This window comes from Macaca nemestrina, chromosome 6 (genome assembly GCF_043159975.1).
Source record: "Macaca nemestrina isolate mMacNem1 chromosome 6, mMacNem.hap1, whole genome shotgun sequence".
In the NCBI taxonomy this organism is placed as follows: domain Eukaryota; kingdom Metazoa; phylum Chordata; class Mammalia; order Primates; family Cercopithecidae; genus Macaca; species Macaca nemestrina.
In genome coordinates, this window is record NC_092130.1 from 42,703,824 (window position 1) to 42,731,307 (window position 27,484).

Below are 27,484 nucleotides of genomic sequence, written 5' to 3' on the forward strand. Positions count from 1 at the left end.
CTGCTGATTGCAGATAGGCATTTGCATGTTGGATTTTGAGCAGAACTGCATCTAGACTGCATGGATTTTACCCAAAAAAACAGCACTTGCACTTAGGGTGTCTTTCTAAATCTTAACCAACTTACCGAATCACTTTAAGGTGATCATTGGGGAAATTTTCCTCCTCTTAGCCTTATTTTGGCCTTTTGAAATAGCAACAAAGACTGCCTCATCAAATAACTCCTTAGCTGCCCTGCTTTTGAGTGAACTTCATATTTGCCTTAAATGAGAATGTAAATGTTACAAGATAAAACATTTATTATAAAAAATATATTTGAAAGCTGCTATTTAAAAAGGAATTCCAAACTAGGAAGATTAGAAAGGGCAATTCTCTATTTTCCACCTATTTTTTTACTTTCATTTGAAGCTAGATGATTTGAACCTTCAGAGAGGAAAAGGATTCAGGAAGACACCTTTGGTGGTAGTTCTTAACTGCTTCCTTCTCTATTCAGGCAGACTTTCTTTGTCTCTTTGATTCTTTTACCACTTTGTATGGTTTACTTAAAAAGTCTATCTGAAATAGGTATCATTTCCTGCTCTAAAGTTCTCAAGTGTAAACTTTTGCCATTTAAACAGTGTGCTTATTTCCCAGTGTTTATCCTCAATTTCATTGGGTGTTAGGCACCTTTGTGTAAGACAGTTCTATGTCTCACAGCAGTGAGACAAACGCGGTTGCTCTCTTCACATATCTTGCGTTCTTGTTGGAATTCAATTTATTTTGAGATGATGCATCTTTTCCTTTACAGCATTGGGTCACAATCTCTTATTGTTCACATCATCCAAATTGGAGTTAGTTCCATTGTCATTGAATGTATATTCTCTGATGAAAATTAAGATTCTTCTTAATTCGTTACTTTTTAGAAATCAAAGGTATATTTTGTCTTTGATGCTTATGTTGCAAATGTAATTTGCTTCATAGTGGGTGTCTGGTTTAATATTTCATAGCCCTTAAGGACATAAATTTGGGCATCTAATAGATCAAATTCTATTCCTGACACAGTCACTTTATAGCACTGCGACCTTGGACAAACTGGCCCGAGCCTCACTTTCCTTATTTGTAAAAAATAGGCTATAGTAATACCTACTGCATAGGATTGTTGAGCAGATTCAATGAAAGAATGCATATAAAGAAGGGCTTACTATAGTCTCTGGTACACAGTAATCTTACTATTTGGCCCCTAAGGAAGAAGTGGGACAGACTAGCAAAAGGCATATTTTATATCTTAGTACCTGAGACATGCATGGTCTTTAGGCTTTGCTCTTTACTTGCTGGGTGAGCTTCCATGTGGTAGTTATCTAAATCACTGCTGCTTCAACTCTAGTAGGAGAGAGATGAATCATGTTAGCTATCTGTAATGTTTTAAGTATTTGTTAATATTAGGAAGGTATAAATAATGTGAGTGTTGAGAGGTGACTTCAGGCAGGAAGAAGGATCAAGAAAAGCATTGTGGAGCATATAACATTTAATCTTAAAAGATTAAGGTTCTCATAGAGAAGGTGGAAGGAGAAAGGGGGCATTTTAGGTAGAGGACAGATAGGCAGAAACATGGAGCATATTCAGAGAAGTTTGCTAATTGATGTCCAACACTAGGTACATTTACAGATGTTCTCATTGCATCATTTAGTAACCTTCCGCTTCACAGATAAGGTTGCTAAATCTCATGCCAGAAAAATAACTCCCAAGGACCCCCAGCTGATGACATGATAGAACTGAGAGTTGAATCCAAGTCTGACCAATTCTAGTCATTTTGCTCCTTTCATTAAGCTTCATTGACTTCCAGATAACAAATGACTAATTTGTACTAAGATAAAAGAGACTTGTGAGAAATAAATTGGGAAAATTAAGGTGGAACCAGATTACTGAGGTCTTTGAGTAGTAGGCTAAGGAGTTTGGACTTACCTGGTAGGCAGTAAAAGTCATTAAAGGTTTTTGAGCAACAGTAGTGGTAGTGAAACTAATTCACAGAGAATAGTCCAGTAGCATTGAGTAACATAAATGGCAGTGGGGGATGTTTCAAAGTGGGAAGTTTGCTAAGACAACTGATGTTAACCAGGTAAGAGAATGAGAGAGCATGAACAAAGAGGTGGCATTGGAAATAGACTGACAGAAGAGGTAAATTGTGAAAGCATAATTGACAAATGATTGGATATATGAAGAATGAGGAAGAGGGAGTAGATTAATCAAAATTACTGTGTGAGTGAGAGGATGGTGATGCCACTGGTGATAGAGAAGATTTAGAAGGAAGATTTGGACATAGTCAAAGATGCTGGTAGCACATTGAAGCGTTGTGTCTTGTGCATATAGCTTTACAAAATGGCCATTGTGCTGGATATTCTTTTTGCCCTTTCTGATCCACTTTCCATCTTTATCTCTCTTGCTCTGTGTTCCTGGGAGGTTGACTACTAAAGAACTGCATACTCTCTTTTCTGGCTTTATTCATGGTGGGTTTGGACCGTGATACAAAGGTGAGGCTGAAATATTTGTTCCTGCTCTTTCTCATATACTTAGCAAGAGATTGTCAGTGGTCACAGCTCTGCTCCAATGGCTCTAGGTCTTTTCTGACTTCTCGTAACTATCTCCTATTTGCTAGATTCTCTAGTCCCAATATGGTTCAAACCTTGTTGATTTGCCTTAACTGTGCCCACACTCTTGTAAATAGTTCCTTTTATTAAAACTCTTCAATAACTGAATATACTGTGGTCATCTCTTCAGTGAAATTTGAAAAAAAACTTTCACATTTTCTAATGACTTGATCTTCCAACACCACCAGACATGAAGACCTAGCTATTTGCACTAGGTTACTACCCCTAAATTCAGTGCCTCCCTGTTTCTTACTATGTCAAATTAAAATTTGTTACCCTTCTGCTTTTTGATTCTGCTGGAAATACAGAAGAAAAAGACAAAAATCCCTGCCCTCAAAGAGCTTATATTTTACTGGGCAGAGACAGGCAATAAGACATAATAAATTATATGGTGTGTTAGAAGATGAAAAGTATAGAAAAAATTAGGGTGAGGAATGGTGAGTGTTGCAAGGGATGTTTGTGAGGATAGCATACTTTAAAATAGGGTGGTATGGGTAGATCTATCAGAAAGTGACATTTGAGCAAAGACTTGAAGGAAATGTGGCAGTGAGCAATATAGGTATTTAGGGGAAGAGAAAGAGCATTCTAGGTAGAGGATTAGGAAGAGCAAAAGCCCTGAGGCAGGACTGTGTCTGGCCTCTGAGGAAACGCAAATTGTTCAGGGTTGCTGGACCTGAATGAAGAGGAGAAAAGGAATAATGAGGCCAGAGAGGGGCCAGATCATGTAGGGACTTGTAGGTTGTTGTAAGGATTTTGGCTTTTACTAGATGAATGGTGAGCCATTTCAGTTTTGAGCAGAGGAGTTCCATGATCTGATTTGAATTTTAAAAGATTCTGCATTTCTCAAAATTCCTATTCCTGTCATACAGCTGCTTTCAATGAAGGTTTATAAGGAAAGCAATTGGAACTACTTGGATAAGGCATGAATGATCCACAATCTTTTCAACTCTAACATAGGTATATACATATATATATTGAGAGATGCTGCTTTTTGGCTAAAATGAATCTTGAATTGGGGGTGTGCAGAAAAAGTTATATCTGGCCTGAGACTGGTATTTTTTAGAATGGCCTACTTGCATGGTTGGCCCTTATCTGAACATGTGGATTTAGGGGTATTCCCACTGTTCACTAACTAATAAAGGTGGTTCACCGTACCTAGACTGTGCAAACAAGATGATTTATACTAAATACCTGCTTTCCTTCTAGTAGTATGGAATTTTGATACATGCCAGGTAAAGGGTGTCTATATGACCAAACTCCCAGTGAAAACCTTGCATACTGAGTGCCTAGGCAGAAACATCACTCATATAAAAATGTGCTCTGTGTGAATCTTCATGGGAGGGAGAGATCCTAAAGAAGATTGCACGTGGATTCCTCCAGATTCTGCTTATGTCTTTTTCCTGTATGATCCAACTGTGTACACCTACTGTGGCACTGTAATAAACTTTAGCCACGAGTATGATACTTAGTGCTGAGTTTTGCGAGCCCTTCTATCGAATCTCTGAATATGGGCTTGGTCCGGGAGATCTCTGACACAGCTAGATTTTTTTTTTTTTTTTTAAGAGTCACCAAGTTAATTGGAAAACATCAGGTTGTGGATAGAAGAAGCAGTTGGGCAACCTATCACAGAAGTCAGCCAGCTCTGTCTAGTGGAGAGCTCTTCTGAGCTGTTTCTGCTTTGTTAATTCCTTTTCTTTTCTCCAAAAGCTTCCCTTCATTTGGTTTTGTCACACTTTATACATTTGTAACAAATTGCTGACAGGAATTTGTCCATCTGGTTATGAAAAATGGCAAATGAGGGTAAAATTATGGATTTATTTATTAAGAACTATTAAAGTATTCATATGCTCTGGGACACCATTACTAGGAATTTAACCTAACAGATAGTTTATTGAAAAATTTATTGAAAGGAAAACAGTCTTTGCATAAAAATTACAATGTGGCAAAAAATTGGAAACTGTCAAATATTAGGGAAATGTTAACTGAGGTCTGTCAGAAGGTGAAATATTAACTCAGTGTTATCAGGTGAATGAATTAACAAGATGTGGTATATACATACAATGGAATATTCAGCCATAAGAAAGAATAAATTTCTGGTATGTGCTACAAGATGAAGGAACCTTGAAAATATGCCAAGTGAAATAAACCTGACACAAAAGGACATACTGTGCGCTTATATGAGGTACCTAGGGTAGGCAAATTCATAGAGGTAAAAATGGAAAATTACTGTTTAAGGGGTACAGAGTTTCTTAAACTCTGTTTAAGGGGTACAGAATTTCTTAAAATTACTGTTTAAGGGGTACAGAGTTTCTGCCCTGTTGCCCAGGCTGTAGCACAGTGGTGGTGCAATCATGGCTCACTGCAGCCTCAAACTCCTGGGCTCAGGCGATCCCTCTGCCCGTGCCTTCTAAGTAGCTAGGACTACAGGTGCACACCACTATGCCTGGTTAAGTTTTAAAGTGTTTTTTTTTGTAGAGATGAGGTCTCACTATGTTCCCCAGGCTGGTCTCAAAACTACTGGGCTCAAGTGGTCCTCTCTCCTTGTCCTCCCAAAGTGCTGGGATTACAGGTGTGAACCACCATGCCCGGCCAAAAAAATTTTTTTAATGAAATCATGGGACATTGAAATTACTTATTTGCAAATATTTACAATTATGAATACCTTTTAAAAACTCCATAGAATTATTAAGTTCTCAATTTATTTCTGTTCTCATATCATCCTCTCTCTCTCCCCAACTGGAAGTTGCCTCTTCTTCCACCGAGTTTCCATGATACCTTTTCTGTATTTGACTCTCATACTTTTTACCATTGTATATGCCTATGTCTAATTTTCTCAAACAGCTTGTATGCTCTTTGGCATTATATTAATATAGGATTTATGCTGTCACTCTCTAGTACAGCCTGCATAGTAGACATTCAGTGAGACTTAGTTGACTGAATTATAAGCATGCTATTTTATGAAAGTAGAGATTTACCAAAATATTTGAGCATACTTGCCCATGGGTTTTATATCACTTAAAGTGTGTGCCTCCCTCAATTCTCTGTACTTGCTAGATGTGCAGACCCGATCTCACCCACATACACATCATTGTATTCTTGACTTTGGGGCTTTGCATCCTTTATTTATATTTTATCTTTTAATGTGAAACAGCCCAATTTTCTTTGGATCCAGAAAGGAAAGAACTGCAGACGTGAGGCAGAGGCAGCAGATAGAGGAGAGGATCATTGCAGTCGGTTTAAAGTTGCATATACCTATTGGAAAGTCGTAAGTAAGAAATAGTGTTCTTTCCTGAAGAGAATGTCTGTGAAGGAAGCAGATTTTTTTTTTTTTCCTTCCTAAGCCACTGGTGTAGTAATTAGGTTTTACTTTTGTTATGAAGAGATGTATACTTTTGCCAGCAGAGGGCACCACTTGTAGGTTGCAGATTCATAGGAAGACTCAGAGACCAGTGTGCTGGTCTGTGTGAAGTACTCTGCTTGTTGCTTTAGTTGGTCTGCCCCAGAGCTGCCCATTTTTTTTTTTTTTTTTTTTTAATTCCCTTGGGGTCTGGTGGTACTCTTCCAGCTTTCCCCAAGAGCATTCTTTGGCTAGTCCTGGTCAATAAGCTAGGTGCCCAGAGGAATCCAGGTGGAAGGACTTTAGTATAGTAACTGTTGGGAAGCCTTGGATGCCAGCCTGTATGTAATATCTTTAGGAGTTCAAAGCTGTTTTTCCTCATCCAGAGATAAGGTGAAAAGGGCATTAGGCCAGGCATCTGAGGGTCTGGTTCTGCACTGAGCTTGGCTCTCCAGGTAGTTTTGACCCAGTTACCTTTTCTCTCTGTCTCAATTAGCTTATCTCTAAAATGGAGATAGTAAGATAGGGGTAGTACATTCTGTGTATAGCTAATAGTGGCCTCTGAGGTCAGGCAGAACTGGGTTCAAATTCCAGCTTTGCCATTTACTAACTGTGAGGACTTGGTTCAAGTTATTTAACTCTCAGAACCTCGATTCTCTCTTGTTTAAAAGAGAGATAATAGTCCCACAGGGTTGTGAGAATTAAATGAGAAGGGTACACGTGAAGTGTGGAATACAGGTTCTGGCCCAGAGTAAATATTCAAGGAATGGGAGCTATTATTACCATTCAGGGGATGTTGTCTTAAGTCAAAGGAGATGATGGATATGAAGCACTTTGTAAGCTTAAAAATGCAACACAAATGGCATGAGTGATTATACTCTGGAATCTACTCGGCGTGAATTCTTTTACCTTCAGAGGAAGAGTCCTTATTCCTCTGGATAAGGTGCTGTTTTGTTTATCTTTTGACTTTTTGGGGTCTCAAGTTCCTTTTCAATTTCTGCCTGGCTGTCTGAGGGCACTTGGCAAGTGCTCCTGAATATAAGAGGGCATTTTGGTGATACAGGTGTGGGTGGACCTTAATTTAGCTTTGGTCTTGTCTAGTCCTTGTTGGTAATAGTAACCAGTGGAGATGTGAAAATAGCTCCAGGAGAGGCCCTGTTTAATTTTCTTCTTGAACCTAGGACGGAGTGCTCACAGAACTATAGTTTGGTAGCATTGGCATAGACAATGAAAATCATAGCTGCTAGTAGTTGCTGAGTGCTTATTATAGGCCAGGCTCTCAGCTAAGTGCTTTACATACTTTCACATTCTAACCTAACAACGCTGTGAAGTAGGTACTATTGTTCTCACCTTTTTTCAATGAGAAAATCGAAGATTGTAACTTGCCTAGGGTCATGTTTCTGGTAAGTACATTTGAACCTTGCCCTGTCTGATTTTAATGGTCTGGGCTCCTTTCATTGTTCAGGTGATGTTTGCATCCAGCTGTGCATTAGAGTCACCTATGAAGTTCATTAAAATTCCTGTTCCCAGTGGGTGCAGTAGCTCACACCTGTCCATCCCAGCATTTTGGGAGGCTGAGGTGTGAGCATTGCTTGAGCCCAAGAAGTTTGAGTCCAGCCTGGGCAACATAGAGAGACCCCGTCTCTAAAACTAAAGGAAAAAATTTTTTAAAATTCCTGTTCCTCAGGCTCTAATTCTATGGGTGTGAGGAAGAGCTGGACCCTGCAGTGTTTTTTCATTTTTCCAGATTTATTGAGGTATAATTTGCATAAAATAAACCCTTTTTAAGTATATAGTTTAATGAAATGCAGTACTTGTATACAGTTGTGCAGGTATTACCACAGTCAAGATACAGAACATTTCTATAACCCTAAAACTTTCTTCATGCCTATTGATCCGACACCTACCATTTTAACCAGCTGGGCAGATGTTTCTGATGCACAGCTAGGTGTGGGACCATTGTACTGTGTTATGGTGCCTGCCAATGTGAGGAACTGATGTCCTGGAGAAGGAGGGTAAAAGCGAGAAAAGAAAAAGGGCATTTACAAGGAAGAATGATTGGCTTAGCTGTCTTCAGATAAACTGTACTGGCTCCCTGTACAGAGATAGAGTATGGAAGAGAGAACTTTCTAGATAAAACCCAGCTTAAAGAAGTTTCTCCTCCCAACATGGTTTCTTCCTAAGCCACATAAGAGCTGAATGATTCTAAACAAAGTCGGTGTAGATAACTGAATAAATTGCTTTGGGGTAGAGATCTGGGGTCACTGGGGACTTTTGATAAGCTGTAGAAGAAGGCTGGGGTGTGGGAAGAACTAGGCTAAGACGGGGGTCCCCAGGTCACAACCGGTACTGGTCCGTGGCCTGTTAAGAACTGGAATGCACAGCAGGAGGTGAGCAGCCGGTAGGTGAGCATGACCACCTGACCTCTGTCTCCTGTTAGCTCAGCAGTGGCATTAGATTCACCTAGGAGCATGAATCCTATTGTGAACTGTGCATGCAAGGGATCTAGGTTGTGCACTCCTTGAAAAGCTATCTAATGCCTGATGATCTAAGGTGGAACAGTTTCATCCTGAAACCATCATCCTCCCTGACCCCCCACCCCCATCCTTGGAAAAGTTGCCTTCCATGAAACTGATCCCTGGTGCCAAAAAGGTTGGGGCCCGCTGGACTAAGACACTATTATTGCTGGGCAATCCGACGATGGTACCTTTTTCTCCAGACAGATACCAGTTTCATTCTTTTGACTCTCCTCTACTGCAAGACTCCAACAGCAACTGTCCTTAATCTGAAGTCCAGTCAGGAAAATTAGCCTAGAGCAAACAGGTTCAGGCTGTGGTCCAGAGAACATTTGGATAATAAGGTAGAAAATGTAAAATGTATCTCTGAAACTGGAAAATATTGGGGGTAGGAACTTTGTGCTAGGAGTCTGGAGACTTTGCTTCCTGACTCAGCTCTGTCCCTGGTTTTGCTAGATAACCTTTCTTCCTTTTTTTTTTTTTAAAATTTCAACTTTAATTTTAGATCAAGGGGTACATGTACAGGTTTGTTACATGGGTATCTTGCATGATGCTGCGGTTTGGGGTATGAATGATCCTGTCACCTAGGTAACGAGCATGGTACCCAGTAGCTTTTCAACTACCTTTTAAGGCTTGCTCCTTGTATTAGGTGGTTATTGTGTTGCTATAAAGAAATACCCGAGGCTAGGTAATTTATAAAGAAAAGAGGTTTAATTGGCTCATGGCTCTGCAGGCTGTACAGGAAGTGTGCTGGCATCTGCTTCTGCAGAAGCCTCAGGAAGCTCACAATCATGGTGGAAGGCAAAGGGGGACCTGGTATATCACACGATGAGAGCAGAGGCAAGAGTGAGGAGGAGGGTGCCACACACTTTTAAACAACCAGATCTTGAATGAACTCAGAGTGAGAACTCACTCATTATTTTGGGGACAGCGTGAAACTATTATGAGTGATCTGCCCCTATGACCCAATTACCTCCCACTAGGCCCTATCTCCAACTCTAACACTGAGGATTACATTCCAGCATGAGATTTGGATCCTACCAACATCCAAATCATATCACCCCTTTTCCCTCCCTCCATCCTCTAGTAGTCCCCAGTATCTATTGTTCCCATCTTCATGTCCATATGTGCCCAGTGTTTAGCTCCCACTTATAAGTGAGGACATGTGACATTTGGTTTTCTGTTTCTGCATTAATTCACATAGAATAATGGCCTCTCACTGCTTTCATGTTGCCTCAAAGGACATGATTTTGTTCTTTTTTATGACCGTGTAGTATTCCATGGCGTATATATACCACACATTCTTTATTGAGTCCACCATTGATGGGCACCTAACTTGATTTTTTGTCTTTGCTATTTTGAGTAGTGCTGTGATGAACATGCAAGTGTGTGTACCTTTTTAGTAGAATGGTTTATTTTCTTTTGAGCATATACGTAGTAATGGGATTGCTGGGTCAAAAGGTGGTTCTATTTTTAGTTCTTTGAGAAATCTCCAGACTGCCTTCCATAGTAGCTGAACTAATTTACATTCACCAGCAGTGTATAAGCATTCCCTTTCCTCCACAGCCTTGGCAACATCTGTTATTTTTTGACTTTTTAGTAACAGTCATTTTGACTGGTGTGAGATGAGATGGTATCTCATTGTGGTTTTGATTTGCATTTCTCTGGTGAGTAGTGATGACGAGCATTTTTTCATATTTGTTGGCTGTTTGTATGTCTTCTTTTGAGAAACGTCTGTTCATGTCCATTGCCCACTTTTCAAAATGGGTTTATATGTTTTTTGCTTGTTGAGTTAAATTCCTTATAGATTCTGCATATTAGACCTTTGTCAGATGCAGTTTATGAATGTTTTCTCCTATTCCGTACACTGTTTACTCTGTTGATAGTTTCTTTTGCTATACAGAAGCTCTTTAGTTTTATTAGGTCCTACTGGTCATTTTTGCTTTTGCTGCAATTGCTTTTGAGGACTTAGTTGTAACTTCTTTGCCAAGGTCAATGTCTAGAAGGGTATTTCCTAGGTTTTTTCCCTGGGATTTTAATAGTTTTAGGTCTTACATTTAATTGTTTACTCCATCTTGAGTTTATTTTATTTTATTTTATTTTTTGAGACAGAGTCTCACTCTGTCACCCAGGCTGGAGTACAGTGGTACAATCTCAGCTCACTGTAACCTCTGGGTTCAAATGATCCTTCTGCCTCAGGCTCCCAAGTAGCTGAGACTACAGGCACATGCCACCACACCTGACTAATTTTAGTATTTTTAGTAAAGATGGGGTTTTGCCAGGTTGGCCAGGCTGGTCTCAAACTCTTGACCTCAGGTGATCTGCCTGCCTTGGCCTCCCAAAGTGTCGGGATTACAGGCATGAGCCACTGCACCTGGCTGAGTTAATTTTTATATATGGTGATAGGGTCCAGTTTCATTCTTCTGCATATGGATAGCCAGTTATCCCAATATCATTTATTGAATAGGAAGTCCTTTCCCTATTGCTTATTTTTGTTGACTTTGTTGAAAATCAGTTGGCTGTAGGTGAACAGCTTTATTTCTGGGTTCTCTTTTCTGTTCCATTGGTCTATGTGTCTGTTTTTATACCAATACCATACTGATTTGGTTATTATAGCCTTGTAGTATAGTTTGAAGTCAGTTAATGTGGTGCCTCCAGCTTTGTTCTTTTTGCTTAAGATGAGCTTTCTTTTCTAAATGGCGTCTTCTGAGTATTCTCTATTCTGTCTACTTCCTGTGAATCGTGAGTGGTGAATAAAGTATGAAGGTGTAGTAGTATGGTTTTGACACATACATTATAATGATATCGGTTAGCATGGCAAAAGTGGGTTGCAGGGAAATTTTGTGGGTTTTGATATTGGCTCTTAATAGTTGTATTTTGAAACTTGAATACCCACAACCCTTACATATTTCCTTTTTGGATCTTTTTTCTTTCTGTCTGGTGTATTAGATGTGGCATTTCCCCACCTTCCTGTAAGGCGAATATGTAAACGTGGGTATGTGCAAAGGAGTCATCTCTTTCTTATGTCCCTTTTATGAATCACCCAGTTGTCTTCCTGGTGGATGTCTGAACTCTGGCATGGATTCCGAGATTCAATTTCCTTATTTGTGATGTTCAGTTTTTTGTGGTCCCTGTGATTGACCTCAAGAGGAAATATCTGGAGCAGGGCCACAAGGCTGATTAGAGGAGGAAGGGACATAGAGGGAACAAGATAGGAGGGGTATTGTTGTGAAAGGAAGAAGTGAAGATACAGCCCTGTGGGGTGTAAATGAAATTATCCAGGCCTGTTCTCACTTGAGAAAGAGTGAGTTTGAGTAATGGCCTCGTCTAAGAGAACACTGAGGTGCCAGGGGAGGTAATCTTTGAGAATAACCCTGTAGCCAGTTTGAGTTCAGGAGGCTATATAAAGTATTAGTTACTTTTACTTTCTGTCACCCCAGTGTTTCTCTCTTCCTTCTGTGGTTTTAGAGCTTTGTAGTAGTGAAGACATTTATCAGGTTAAAATGATAAGAATGATAGATTTACTAAGCGTCTCTTCATACTTTCACCTACATCATGTTATCCTCCTTGAAGCCCCCTACAAAACATTAGAGCCTAGTGTTTCTTCTTAAACAATCATACAGATTACTCTGAGAAGAAAAACAGACCATTTAAAACATTTTTAGAATCCTGTGATTTTGGAGCTGAAAGGGACTCTAAAGACTGTCTGGTCTTGACCCTATATTGTGAATGACTAGCTGAGCATGAGGTCCAGAGTGTGGAGAACACTACTCAGGAAAGTCACTCACCCAGTGAGAGCTGGTGCAGATTCGGAAAAGCCCAGGAGTGTCTTCAGGGGTCCCAGAAGAGAGATGCTCATAGCTGATTTTTCTGAGGCATTAGGGTAGCTTCTGCACCACTTTTTGTGGCTAATTGCCCCAGTTACCTCTAAGCCTCTGTGGCTAGGATATACAGACTGGCCTCCTGCCTTCCACAAGATTATGTTTTAGTTTGGGAAAGAAGATTTATAAATAATGAATTAGCTAGGTGTGAGATGACAATACAGGACAGTATAGTTTGTAGCTATTTTGGTGGTGATTGGCTGTCATTGGTGTGATTCGGGAAGTTATGAAGACATGGGATTTTGACTAGCCTCCCAGAAAGACTAAAGGACTGGGATTGGAGAAGCCTTTCCAGGCAGGGAGAGTTAAATTAGTCTAAATAGAAGCTTAGCAGCTGGAGATTACAGGATGTGAAAGATCTTTGGCTGGATATGGGGGTTCAGTGGGAGACTTACTAGTTGGAGCCACAGCTTAAGTTAAATTCCAATATGACAGATTTTAGGAAGATATTTTAGGATTGTGCTAAGATATTTTAGTATTCATTGTGATAGCTTTACTGCAGTAGTCTTTGGCCTCTTGGAGTAAAATAGGGTTTGTTTCCATTTCACCTATTTGTACTACCTCTCTTTTTCGACTAATTTTCCAATTTCTCTCTGTATTCTTTTAATTTCTCTCTGTGTTCTTCTCACTTCTGTCAGGTGCTTTTTCCTTAACTTCTCCCCATCTATCAGACACTCAGAGCTACTATAGAATTTGGGAGGAGGATTTGGAACATAAACTGTGACCTACAAGTGAATTTCCCCAGGTGGATGATAAACTCCACTGCAGGCCACAGAGGGGCCTCCTCATTCCAGCAATCTGGCCAGGCTGACAGACTCATAGCCTATGGGGGCAGGGGAGGGTGTAGGGGCCAGTATTTCTCGGGCTAGTGACGAACTGCCTGATTCTTTGCAGCCTAGACAGAGGAGGCAGGAGCCCCAGGGGCGGGCTAATCGCCTGGGCTGGGGATGCCTGGGCAGATGCAGAGGCAGCTGGAAAGGTGGCAGTGCACCTGGGTCGCTGGAGCTGCTGCCGTTCCTAGGAGACCAAGGAGCAGCAAGCCTGCGGGGGAGGGGGAGCAAGTGGGTTGCTGCTTTTAGCAGCTGAAAGGGCTGCAGGGAGCTCTGGGTAAGACATTTTCTGCTGCTGCTGCTTTTGCGGTAGAAGCTGCTGCGAGTAAGTCAGAGGAAGGAGGATTGAGAAGGGAGGAGGCTTCACTTGCAGCCATGCTGAATCACTGTTGCTGATCAGATCTCCCACTGGTCTGCTGGGAGAATCAAGAACAGAACTAGGATCCCCGGGTGCATGCACACAGTTCAGCGGCTACCACCCTGACTGGGCCTCACACAATGGAGGGTGAAAGGTATGTATGTATAAGTATGTGCTGTGTTGTGTGTGTATATAAGTAAATGTGTGCTTGCGGTACAGCCACCAGCTTTTGTGTTTGCATTGGCTAGGCAGGGTTGGAAAACCTGGCCACTGATGGATCTCAAAGGGCGGCAGAGCAAGAGCAGGAAAGCCGCTTTCCAAACCACCCATTCCAGGGCTTGAATCTCCAGAGATCTGGCTTCCGCAAAGGCAGGTCTGGGTTTGCTAGGCAGCGGAGCACCCTGAAAGAAGGGACTTCCTGGCTGGTGTTCGGGAATAGTTTCAGCACAGGCTGAATTAGATTGCCTTTCTCAGGCTGTTTCAAGGAGGCGTTTCCCTTTCCTGGCTACTTTCCCGGGGTGTTTTTTCTTTGGTGGGGGGTTTTTGATGTCATAGTGGGGCTGGCCTGACATAGTGTACTTGCATTTTCACGCAGGAGTGCTCGAATCTTCAGCAGGCATGCCATGCTGATGGCTGTGTGTGTGTGTGCGCGCAGGCACGCCGTGTATGCCTGTATACACACACATTCAGGGATGAAGGAGAGAAATCCAGTCAGATGACACTTGCTCTGAACTGAGTTTCATATTTGTATTGAAAAGTTTATGAGTTATACTGGAAGGTCTGTGCTTCCTCCATCAGGGATTTCTTTTGAAATACGAACCAGCAGAAAAGATTTCAAGTACTTTTGTTGAGCTGGATCTAACTAGCGAGGCAGTTAGATCCTGGCAGGCACACCCATCTAAATTTTTAAATTGTTATCTGAAGATCTGAATCTTTCATTGTGAAAGTACTCAGTGCAGTGCAGAGGTGACATTCCTCTGTCTATGAAGTAAAATATCTCTTGAGTGCCAACCTCTTCATTCTTTGATCTGCAGTTGGTAGAGTACAGGGCTTGCCATTTTATCCGAGGAGAGAGCACTGCAGGGAGGGGTCCGGCCATGGCAGTGCACCACTGAGGGGAAGGCTGCTGCTCCAGGTTGCCAGTTTGATGCAGACAGTAACTATCTGGTTAACAATAATAGGCTCAACTAAGTCAACACTAGAGAATCTCTCAGTGAACACTTTCCTTTTCATGAGTTGTTGTGACTTCTGCGTCTCACGGGGCTCAGTGATGCCATTGAACATCTCTAGACCCTATTAGAACTGGCATGATGGTTGAGTGTCATCTCATTCTTTTGTCCGTAGAGGCCCTGGGAATTGTGTTCTTGATGACTCCCACAGGAAGAGCCTGGGACTGACTGTGCTGCTGGTGCATCGTCTTTCTGGGTGCTCTTTGTAACAGGAGTTTAGTGTTGAACTGCATGTGGCCTGCTGGGCAGCAGAACATGTGAAGGCTTGTTTCCTAGGTGTGGGGCAGAGGTGAGCAGTGTCTTTGGTCCCCCAAACAGTGTTCCATTGATCTGGTAGGTGGCAGAGAATGGGGCTGATGTGATGAAGGTTTAGAGATTCTGGGCCATGCCTATTTGCTTGATCTGTGGTGTAACTGGGGTTGAGAGATCAGTGTGAGACTACTAGCAGCGGATCAAATGGTTTGGGGCACTGTGTTCCCAGTTCTGTGTTCAGAAATGTAATGAGTCCCTGCCCCTGTCCTGGGGCCTCTCAGCTGGGATGGGTGATGTCTATGGCTTTGGAACACCAGGTTGCACATGTTCTTGTACTTTTCCTCTGCTGAAGGCAGATGGTAGACAAGAAATCCAAACCGAGCAGCTTCCAATGTTCACCAGGTCACCCAGGTCATACCTTTTGTTCCTGCCTCAAGCCCAGCTTACCATGCCAGGCATTCAAGTCTTCTGAACTCCAACTCCTGTTCCCATTCCCACTGCTCACTCATAAACCTACTAACAATTCTATTGATCTCTTTCATGATCACCCATCCTATACATTACTTCATCTAGCCTCATATCCTTAGCTCCCAGAGTTTCTTTTGCTGGATGTCTTTCCCTTCTAATTTTGCAAAAGTTATCTATCAAGGTTATTCTAAAATTCTACTTTATCTTGGAAACTCAGCTTTTCTAGTCCTGGCTGATGTTCTTCTGAATTCTAATCCCTCTAGTTTGCATCTCATAGTTGGACACTGAATAATAGGCCCATCAGATCTTTTAGTGCTTTTATTTCATATATCTTAGCAGTCCCCAAACTTGGAGACAGGTCCTCAAGGGCAAGGCTAGTACCTTGTACTTCTAAATACGCCCATTGACTACTGTGTGGGTACACAAATAGCAGGTGCTGAATAGTTATTAGCTGATTAACTAATAACCTTTGTGTGAGGCTCTGATAACTAAAAAGAAAGTTGGTGAGAGAAGAGACTGAAGCCTTTGGCCAATAGGTTCATCTTTGGATATCAGCCTTATTATCTTAGCACGGGTAACTGACTCCATGGAATGCTTTGAGGTAGGGGGGAAAACAGAGGGAAGTAGCCTTGTTTTGCAAGTTCCCTGGGAAATTGAGGTCTGGAGAAGCTGAGTGACTTGCCTAGGATCACATGTCCAACCTCTAGAGACTGGAGGGATCCTGAATCTGGTGCTTGTTCCACACTTAACCTGCTGAATCTTAATTGGGGCTGTTTTTAAGCATTACAAAATTTCAACCAAGAGATTGGTAATGAACAATTTTTTTTCTTTGCCACGAGGGTATGAAAATACTTTGTACCTTGAAAGGCTATTAATTAAAAGCATGGGCTTTGGAGTAACTTAGACCTAGTGGTGAATCTACTTTACAGTGTGACCTTGAGTGTGTCACACTCTTTTCAGAACTAATTTTTCTCTTTTGTGTAAAGGGAATAATAACAGTACTTATACTTCATAGAGCTGTTGTGAAGATTAAATGATACAATATGTGTAAGGTACCTAGTAAAGTTTTTTAGGCACTGAGTGAGTACTCAGTAGATGGTAGTTGCTATTATCATTGGTATCCACCTATTGCTATGTTGTAGCCTATACCTCGCTGCTGGGTTACTAACCAAGGCATATTTTAGGACCTCTCTCTGTTTATCATCCAAAGCAGATTAAGTAGAACCATTTCCATGAGGAAATGAGGGAGCTTATCAGGCCATCATCTTGCTTCTTACCTAAAACTATCTCCGTATAGTAAGTTCCCCCATAGGGCTTGGCATTTCTTCTTTTAGGTTTCATCAAGATCTACCTTAATCTTTCTTTTTATAGACAACCTGTGGCATCTAGTTGCCTCAGTGATTTGGAACCATGGGCTGGATACATGTTTGTTCAGGCCAAAATCTCAAGAAGAACTTGTGAATTTGCACTAACCTTTGCTGTATCTTTCTAGATTTCCAGGTCTCTCCTGGAACTTATGATACTAAGTCTTCCCCAGTTCCCTCTGTGGGAGAATCACTGTGGCTTGACCAGTCAGACGAAGGTGATTTTGTCTTCTCTTTTGCAAAGGGAAAGGGTCTCTGGCTGTTAGCTATTACAATGATAAATTGTGTCCATGTGAGTGGGTATGTAGAGAAGATAGGTATCACAAATGGCAGTTGTCCTTGCAATTGGGATTTTATTTCAGTTCTGGAAATCAGCCTTGTGGATAGCTTAAAATAAAATTTCAAAATAAATGGTTAGTCAGATTCATAGAGACGGAAAGTAAAATGGTTGCCAGGGGCTGGAGGGAGGGAGGAGTGGGGAAGTTATTGTTTAATGGATAGAGAGTTTCAGTTTGGGAAGATGAAAGAATCCTGGAGATGGATGGTGGTGATGGTTGTACAACAGTACGACTGTACTTAAAAATGGTTAAAATTATAAATTTTATATTACATCTATTTTACCACAATAAAAAAAACATTCAGGCCCAGACTGTGGCAGATCTGCAAGAGTTACAGAGCAGCACAACTTTGGAAGAAGCATCATAAAAAGGGGAAGTTAATTGTCTATTTTTCTTAAAATCATGATTATTTTCTTCATCAGAAGCACAGCGATGCCCCTGCTTGAGACGGGCATCACGTACCGGGCACTGTGCTGTGATTTTGTGTGAGGTGTCCTCAGAGGATAGTTCTTACTGACTGGTTTTTACGAAGGAGAGCCTGTTCCTGGACCTCAGGGAACTTCTGATCCAAAGGAGCTCATCTATTTACCTTTGATCCAGGAACGACAGATAGAGAATATTTTCTGAGGAGATAAGACTTTGAAAGCCAGTATACTTTAAATGTTGAGTTTTCTAATGTCAGGTTAAATGCTGGCAAGAGCCAGGGAAGAGCAAGTGTTGAGCAACCTCGCCTTTTTTCTGTTCCCAGTGGCAAGTCACTTAGTCCTCCCCGAACCTTAGAAGTCAGGGATAGAAAATTCTGTAAAAAGTTTTGGGCATCACTGCTGCCTGAAGCAGATGTGCATGCATTTCAACCATGATAATTGAAACCAAATTTTTCCATTTTGGAAATACTTTTTGGCAAAGTAAAGTTTTCAACTGCAAAAACAAAGTCAGGGAAAGAAACCTCTTGATTTCCCTGCACCCAGATTTGGATTTTTAGGATTTTGCTTGCTAAGTTTTGAATTGGTAAGACAGATCTGGACAAGATAATTTTTGTGTGAGTTTTCCTAAAGCAAGTGCTTTATTTGATGAAATTTGCCATCATCAAACTAACCTTTTTTTTTTTTCATTTTCTGGATGAATGTTCAAACTAGGTTAAACGGAATAGAGCAATAATAAACCATGTAAAAAATAGATTGAACATGTGCTGGTAGGTTTTTTCGTTTTTTTGTTTTTTTCTGAGACAGAGTTTTGCTCTGTCGCCCAGACTGGAGTGCAGTGGCGCCATCTCAGCTTACTGCAAGCTCCGCCTCCCGGGTTCACGCCATTCTCCTGCCTCAGCCTCCAGAGTAGCTGGGACTACAGGCGCCCGCCACCACGCCCAGCTAATTTTTTGTATTTTTAGTAGAGGCGAGGTTTCACCATGTTAGCCAGGATGGTCTTGATCTCCTGACCTCGTGATCTACCCGTCTTGGCCTCCCAAAGTGCTGGGATTACAGGTGTGAGCCACTGCGCCCAACCCAGATTTTTTTTTTTTCTGTTAAATAAGTTCAATGCCTCTCAGGTCAGAGATCTAACTTTTTATCATTTAAGAGGATTTTCGGAGTCTTAGCACAACTTTCCTGGACTTTTCATTTTCATTTATGAAAGTATATCGTAGCCACTATCAAAATCACACACATGCAAGGGCTTAGCTCTCCTATTCAAACTAAACATAAACTTGGCTTCCAAAATGTCACATAATGAGTAGCATGTTTTCTTTTAGTCTTTCTCTCTTCTTGTCTAATTTTATCTGTCTGTATAAAATGTTTTACATTTTTACATAGCCCATTTAAGAGTTTTCCCCTTGAGTTTTGCAGAAAGTGGTCTGTGAGTTGGGGTTTTAGGAATGTGGTTAGTAACATACCTGTTCTTGAGCTTGTTTGTGAAGGAGCACATTACAGGAATGACAGCAGCTGCTGGTCATCTTTGGTGAATCATGATTGGCTTGTGTGAAGGCCCCAGTGTGTAAACTCCAAGTTCAGTACAATTAATAACACTGACTCCAGTACACACTGCAATTTCCCATAATCAGAAGTGAAGTAGTGCTATATCACAGGTCCTAGGAGATTTAGTCTTTTTTCATTTGGCCTGGTTTGGTCGTACAAGGAAGAACGTCAGAGAGTGGGACATGAGGGGTTGTGCCTCCCTTGGTCTGATGGGCTATGGACATTATCCTGAGTCGGTGGACATTGTTATTAAGAGCCCAGGCCTTGGAGTCAGATAGGCCTGGGTTTCAGTGCCAGTTCTGCACTTACTAGTTATGTGGGACTTTTGGACAAATTTTATCTCTGTACCTTAAGAGATAATACTGCCTACTTCCTAGGGTTGTTCTGAAGATAAAATGAGATAATGGAGGTAAGGTGCTTTAACATACCCTCAACTTTCAGGAAATGTTAACTCAATCTATACCTTACTAATGCATATGTTCTGCATATCCATGTGGGCTATTACAGGGGTTCAACCTAATGCTATGAACTGAGGTGGCACTGCTGAAAGAGGATGAAGAGTATGGGGCTCTCTGGTAACCTGTGTGTAAATGGTACTTTGTGGTGGCAGGACTGCACCACCAAGTCCTGAATCCTGCTGGCTGGACATCTTCACGAGTCAGGTTCTTCATTAATCCAGAAGTAGCAATCTAAGTTTGGTCATTTTGGTCTTGAACTTTAGGATTGGGATACTTACTAGATCTGCAGTTTGACCAGAGTGCCAGGGGCTCAGAAATCCTATCTGGATAGGGTCCCATTGCTGCCCAGAGTTGGAGAAGCAGAGTCATGCCAATGACCTCATGAGAACCTAAAGTACAATAGTCAACATGTCATCAGTTTATTGATTTACAGTAAAATATTACTGGCAAGATATTCCTGAGGGCCTGCAACCACATTCTGGCTCTCTGAAGGACAACCACGGGGGAGGCCAAACTGGTCAAAACGCTGCAGAGTAAACTAGGGACTGAGTTATGGCATTGGAGTATTTATAGGCTTCAAGCTCCACCATGGGGATCTGACCTGAGGCTGAACCAGCTGATGATATCTAGTGATTAAATCACTTTCCTAGACAGAGTGAGATGGGTTGGACCGAGGGCTTTCTTCTCTGTCTGATTCTTAGTTTTTGGTTATTCCTTTCTAAATTACACTTTCTTTGTTGAGAGTTTTTAATGCATTCAGCACAGCTTTGCCCTGGCTCAGAGTTGTTTTGCCTTCATTGAGTGGTTTTGCCTCTTTATTCCATCTCATCTCTAGCTTGAACATAATGTGCTTCTGCCTCTTGTATGTGGCTAGTATCAGCTCACGACTTCTGAATTTTATTTGCATCTCTTGGAGACCTTTAGAGGTGAAACAGATCATAACCTTTAACAGCATTTCTCAGACTCCCCTTTCCTTCCTTCTACATTCGTGCACACCCAGGATGTTCTGGAGCTCCTCATTTGATTTTTCTTTCTTTTTTTGTTTTTTAACTTTTATTCTAGGTTCAGGGGTACACGTGCAGGTTTGTTATATAGGTAAACTTATGTCACAGAGGTTTGTTGTACAGATTAGTACCTGTCATCACCGAGGTAGCCAATAGTTATTTTTTCTGCTCCTCTTCCTCCACCCACCCTCCATCCTCAAGTAGGCCCTAATGTCTGTTGTTCCCTTCTTTGTGTCCATGAGTTCTCATCATTTGGAGCTCCTCATTTGTTAGATTCCCCCAAACATGGCTACACAATCAGCCTGCTTGGAGACTCTTCTATCTCCTGCCTTTCTAGCATGTTTTTTAGTATCCTTTGCTTTCCATTCACTGCTCCATTTTCCTCAGCAATAGAAAGACTCTAAGAATTGACACAGTAAGCAGCAACCCATCTGCCTTTCTTCCCTCTTCTCCAGTTGTTGCTGGCTTTCTCTCACCCCCATCCTCCTGATTCCGTGTCATCAATGCAGGGGACTGGGCTGCCTAAGAAAGTACTCCTCTCTGAATGTGGGGTGGAGGGGTTATGGAGAGGAGGTTGAGGAGGACAAAGCCATCAGTATTTTAATGAAGGGGAGTAAGGAAAGCTACAGTGGTCAGTAGTTAAACCTAATTTACTTATCTATCAATTAATTTACGCAATAGTCATTTATTGAGCACCTATCACGTGACAGAAGCTAAGAATTCAGAGGCAACTAAGACACTGCCTTGGTTCTCATGGAGCTCACAATCTAGAGGGGGCAGCAGTGTGCTGGAGTCAGCACTCACCCACTTGCAAAAGCTGTTTGTTAACTTTTCAGGAATTTTGTGAGCCAATTATTAAATGTTGCCATTATTAACGATTAAATTATGTAACATAAATTATATTAAAATTGAATGTAATAAAGTACCCCAAACTCATCACTTTCTAATTATTTTTACTATAATCTTCTAGGGCTTTGAGGTTGTGTCTATTGCGTCTTGCTGTAGAAATACTATACAGTGATATAATGGTGTGCTGTTGCACATCTCTTCCCAAATCTCATGTTTGGTGGCATCATGTTGGTAGCTTAAAATCTGCCATGGTGGGAGTATTTACACTCTGGAAATTGGCAAATGTTACAAATCAGGGCTCCTTTCCTCCCAACCAACTATTAAACATTTACCAGCACTCAGTGTGTGGGGCAGACAGATAAGTAAGAGGTAATTAGAATACAATACAGAAGGTAGCACAGAGTACTGTGGGAATGCAGAAGAGGGGAAACTAACCTAGTTTCCCACTAGATTTTATCTAATCTAGTGAGTAGTGGAGTAAGAGAGGGAAGGCTTCAGGGAAGAGGCTTGAAGGCTGGTAGGAACTAGCTAGACACAGGGGAGAGTGAGTGGGGAATAGGATAGAACAGTTTTCTAGTCAGACAAAACTTCACAAGGCAGAGAGCCTAGTGTATTTTGGCTATTGCAAGTATTTTAGTATTACAGTAATGAGAAGTCTTCAGGGCAACGATGGGATTAAGGGCCAGGCTAGGTGCCTGAGATTTATTCTGAATGCAGTGAGGAATCAGTGAGGCTTCATGTAGAACATGCCTTGAACACATTGACACTTTGGAAAGGTCCCTCTGGAGTCTGGGAGGAGGTTATTAGAATAATCCTGGCAAGAAACAATGATGGCCTGGAATGGGGTTGTGGTGGTAGTGAAAGTGAGAAGGAAATGGGGTGCAGGGATATTAACACATAGGATTGATAATGATTTATGGCTGTATGTGAGGAGAGAGAGAGAGAAAGGGAGGAAGATATCAAGGATAACACCCCAGTTTTTGACTTAGATAGGTGATTGGGTGGTTGGTTATGCCTCTGAGATAGAGAATACAGAAAGAGTAGCAGGCTTAAGGGAGGGTAGGGAACTTAAATTTTGACTAAGTATGAGTTACCCGTGTAAAATCTAGGGGACTCAAATAAGACATTGGATATGTGGATCTGGAATTTAGAGGATAGAGGAGGGCAGGAAAGAAGGCTTTGGAAGGTGTGGTGCTGAAAGAGGGCCTAAGTTTTAGAGCTTATATATTTTTATCTATAACTTTTATAATTACTATTTTATGTATATTTATTTATAGTTTAACTCTGAAGGCCAACTCTATTTTCATTAAAAAATAAAAGTGTTGGTCAGACTATCCCCTTCTGCTCTATCATCTAACTCTTGTAAAGACAAGTGAAGGGTTTTCACGTAGAGTTCAGATGACAAATATGTAATGAGGACCTACTGTGGGCATGGCCTCATGCTGGGCAGGCTAAGCTACACAGAGTCCTCAGACACATGTTCCTTGCCCTCCAGGTATGTTGAATCTAGTGTGAGGCAGGTAGATAGTTGGATTTGTACCATGAAGAAGTAATCAGGCACAAGGCAGAATTCTATGTGCCAGCTGAGTTACAAGCCAGAAATACTACAGGAATTCAGAGAAGGAAGAGCTCATTTAGAACTGACGTATCCCAAGGGCTTCATAGAGGAGGCAAAGCTTAATTGGTCCTCAAATAACAGGTATTTAGATTATGATACAGGGAAAGAGAAGGGAAATCTAGGTGTCTGCAGTGAATAGTTCATCTGCTTGGCACATAATAGGTACTTAGTAAATATTTGAGTAAACGAGAGAGGTAAGGCTGGCATTTAGGTTCAGTCCAGGTCAAGGAAGTCCTTGAATACTAGGCAAGAATCATGACTTTATCCTGTAGACTGATGATTTTTCAGCTGTTTAGCTATAGAGTCCTTTGAAAGGAAATTTTATTTGGACACTCAACATATAGAACAAATGGAGGCAGAGGGCTGTGACTGAAGCTTCAGCTCATAAACCTCATAGCCCCTGAAGAGACCTGTGTGCAGTGAGGATCTGAAAGTCATGGTCAGATGACATTTTAGAAGGATGAGTTTGGCAATGGTGTGCAGGAAGTACTTGGAGGGAGAGTATCTAGAGTGGGAAACAGCAGGTGGGAGGCCACTGTAACAGTCTAAGTCAAGGGAAAAGAGAAGCTGAAAGCCCAGGAAAGAAGGGCCAACTATGTCTATCCTTATGGCCATGAAGCTTGACTGTCTCACATGTATGTCTTCTTGAATGGGGTCAGTGGGTATCTGTGAGTGTGAGGTAAGTCGGAACCAATTTGGACACCCTTTCTGTGGACTGTTGAAGGAATCATCCACTGCAGTGGGTTCATCATGGCACCAGTAGTGGTTCATATAAGCAAGTTTACTAGTAACAGGCCAGTGTGGAAATTAATTAAAGTATTGAGCCAGGTATCTGATGCTTTGACAAAGTTGAGTAGATTTATGTGTTCTGATTGTGCTGCAGCTTATTTCGAAAATGGCTTAGATGATCATTTCTGTATATTTCTACAGCAAAGAGCAAAGATTCTGCCTGGCCCATACTTTCTCACTACATCTACGATTGTTGACCCATTTGAATCTTAAATATGGCTGCTCAACTTGAATGTTGCTGGAACCCTGGACAGTGGGATACAGATGAAAGTTCCTTTGGTTAGCAGCTTGAGCTGCAGGTCTGGTGGGAGGGGCACATATAAATTAACATTGACTATGGTTTTTAGTAGAATCTGGGGCCAGTTTTTGCTCTTGGTGAAATCAACCATTTTATGCTTAGAGTAAGGGCATTTACTGTGAAATGCTTTTCAACAGAAAACATCTTGTGGCTGAGTCTGCCTGGAAAATTGTGTGTGTGCATGTGTGTGATTTTGGTTGGGTCTGGGTAGGGTGAAAAGTATGGTATTAGACTTGAACAAGATAGTGGGAATATACCTTAGTGTGGTCTGTGTTTCACAGGTGAGGAGAGGGGATCCTCTAGCCTTATTTTGGAACAAGAACTGAGAATTCTTGGGATTGGGACTTGATAGCGTGGGGATGGGGCAATCTATTGAGGGTTAAGTAGTTAAGATCTGGTATGAATGGAGGGAAAAAGGTTTAGGGGATGAAATGGTAAGATCTAGCAACTCTGTTCTTGGGCATGTGACCTTAGGTTGAGAAATATGTATACGTATGTGCATTTGTGTACATGCGTGAACTATATTGCTGGAGGGTATAGGTTGTGAGCTTCAAGTACAGGATACCTAAACTCAGATCCCATCTCTACCACTTACTATTTGTACAATCTCGTAAATATTTTTTTGAACGTCTCTGGGCCCTCAGATGTTCTTTTCTTAATTTCTTGTTCTCTGGAAGGTTAATGAATTGCCAAGAAGCTTGTACCTTCCAGAGACCAGGGACTCAGAATCTCTTCCAAATTCCCTGTGTCTTTTCATGGAGGAGCAGGGGAAGAAAGGAACTTTGGGTTCCTTCAGATGTCAAGCCTTGCCTGTGCATCAAGGGTGGAAAGGGCTCTGAATGGATTTGGGGAAACCGGTATCTTTCCCTAGCCAGCCCTATGGTCATCAGCAAGTCACTTGCTCTTTCAGGGAGGCTCTAGTGTGAATTATATTTTGTTGAACACTGATCCTCTGATAATAGGCAATCTGTGTTTGAGACCTTTTGGTAAACACAACATTGTATTAACAAGGATACATCGTTATTGGACCATTTTGGAAAGTGCAAAGAGCAACACACCAGAAGAGTGAGATTTCCTGCTCCCTAGCTACACTGGAGATTGTGTCAGTGCTTCTAAAATGGCTCTTTTTAGTTTATACCTGTTCCATATCTTTGAAGTGAAGCTAATAATATCTGTTCACTAGGCTTTTCTGTGCTTTAATCTTACTAATTCCCTGTCAAGAACCTTCAGTGGTTCCCTGATCCATACCAAATTATGCTTTCTCATCCTGGCTTTTAAGTCTCTCCACAGTTTGAAGACAATATTTATAATGAATACTTACAGAGTATTTTACAGTTTGTAGATTTATCCCAAGGATGCAAGTATGGTTTAGTATTAGAAAATATATGTGTCATTCATCACATTATAAAATTAAAGGAAAAAACCCATATGAACATCTCATTAGATACACAAAGACGTTCGATAAAATTTAGCATAACTTTATGACTTAAAAACTCTTAATAAAAATAGAAGGGAATTTTCTTAATCTGACAAAAAAATTTACAAAAATCCTGTAACAAACATACATAATGGGGAAACATTAGAAACATCTTTAAAAGCAGGGATATGACAATACTACTCATTAGCATCCTTTCTGTTTGACATTATGTGACCATCCTAGCCAGTGCAAACTTTTTTCAAAAAAGAAATTAGAGGCCTAAGAATTTGATAGGAGAAAAATCTCTGGCATTATATGCAGATAATATGACTGTCTACATAGGACACCTAATTTATGTTCAAATAGGAATAATAGGAACATTGACAATGGCTGGATATATGATCAATTTGCAAAAATCAATTGCATTTTATAAACCGTAACAATCAGAGAACATAATTTAAAAATACATCATTTCTATTACAAAAGAGCAATAAAAACCATAAAGTACTTAGGAATAAATCTAATCAAACGTGTAAGGTCTTCATACAGGAAAATCTAAAAGTTTGAGTGACATTAAAGAAGACTTAAATAAATGGAGAGATATCCTGTGTTCATGGATAGGAGGGCATAGTATCAGAAAAATGATGGTTCTATCCAAATTGATCTATAAGTTCAATGCAGTTTTTATCAAAATCCCACTCGAGTTCTTTACGGAATTTGACAAGCTAGTCAAGACACTTCTCAAAAATAATAATAGGATTGGGAATTTTCCTGTCAGATATCAGACCTTATTATAAAGCTACAGAAATCATGTGGTACTGGTACAGAGAGAGACAAACTGACCAGTGGAATAGGTTAGTAAGTCAAGAAATAAATCTCTTTATATCTGGAACTTTAATATATGACCTAAGATGGCATGACAGATGCATGAGAAAAATAAAAAGTTTTAAATACATCGAATTTATGGAGAAAATGAGATCCTTATGTCATATCCTGACATAAATATCGGTATTAGGACCTGGCACAATGGCTCACGCCTGTAATCGCAGCACTTTGGGAGGCTGAAGTGAGCAGATCACTTGAGGCCAGGAGTTTGAGAACAGTCTGAGCAATATGGTGAAACTCCCCATCTCTACTAAAAATACAAAAATTAGCCAGGTGTGGTGGTGCACACCTGTAATCCCAGGTACTTGAGAAGCTAAGGCACGAGAATCACTTGAACCCAGGAGGTGGAGGTTGAGCTGAGATCTGCACTCCAGTCTGGATGTCAGAGTGAAACTATCTCAAAAAAAGAGAAAAAAATCAGTATCAGATGAAATAAGGGCTTAATACTAAAAGCAAAAATGTTAAACCTTTAGTAGAACATAGCAGATAATGTTTTTCTAGCTTTGTAGTAAAGAAAGACACCATAAAATAAATTATGCTTATGGAATTTCTCATCTTTTGAAGAAATTTTTCATCTTTGCTGGTTGCTTCCCCTTCTGATCACATTTGCTGGCTTGAGACTTTCTTCACTTGCTTTAAACACAATCTAAGCATCCTCCTTTGTGCACATCTTCCTCTGCTCAGCTAACTTCCTTGTACACAGAATCCAGACAGTCCCAAAGTTCAGATATTCATGGTTTACATTTGCATGATGAACTGACGGTGGGGAAGGGAGTCAAAAGAGGAGTCTGTTATGGTCAGACAAGCTGTGGGTCTGCCACGCTGGTTGTATTTGAATGTTCCAGTAGTTACGAATTCCAGTGTGAGATCTATAGGGATTCTCAGGCCTCTGAAATATACTCTCAATCATAGAAGCCTCTTTCTCTAGCCAGTCTGCAAAGTTAAGTGGTAGCATGGATAGAGGCTCACTAGGGAAAATCAAAGGAGAGTACCATCATTGT

At 41.0% G+C, this 27,484-nt stretch overlaps 1 protein-coding gene across 8 annotated transcripts in view; it reads left to right on the forward strand.

Moving 5' to 3' along the window:
- Positions 1–27,484, forward strand: part of LOC105467094 (kelch like family member 3) — a 270,346-nt gene that overhangs the window by 139,718 nt on the left and 103,144 nt on the right. Inside the window, exon 1 of one of the 8 annotated variants that reach the window (XM_011716479.2) lies at positions 13,227–13,698. The exons of the other annotated variants lie outside the window; for them this stretch is intronic. Coding sequence (XP_011714781.1) covers positions 13,685–13,698 — 14 coding nt within the window. The 5' untranslated portion in view covers positions 13,227–13,684. Of the gene's footprint in view, positions 1–13,226; positions 13,699–27,484 lie in introns of those variants that run through there. 8 annotated transcript variants of the gene reach the window in all.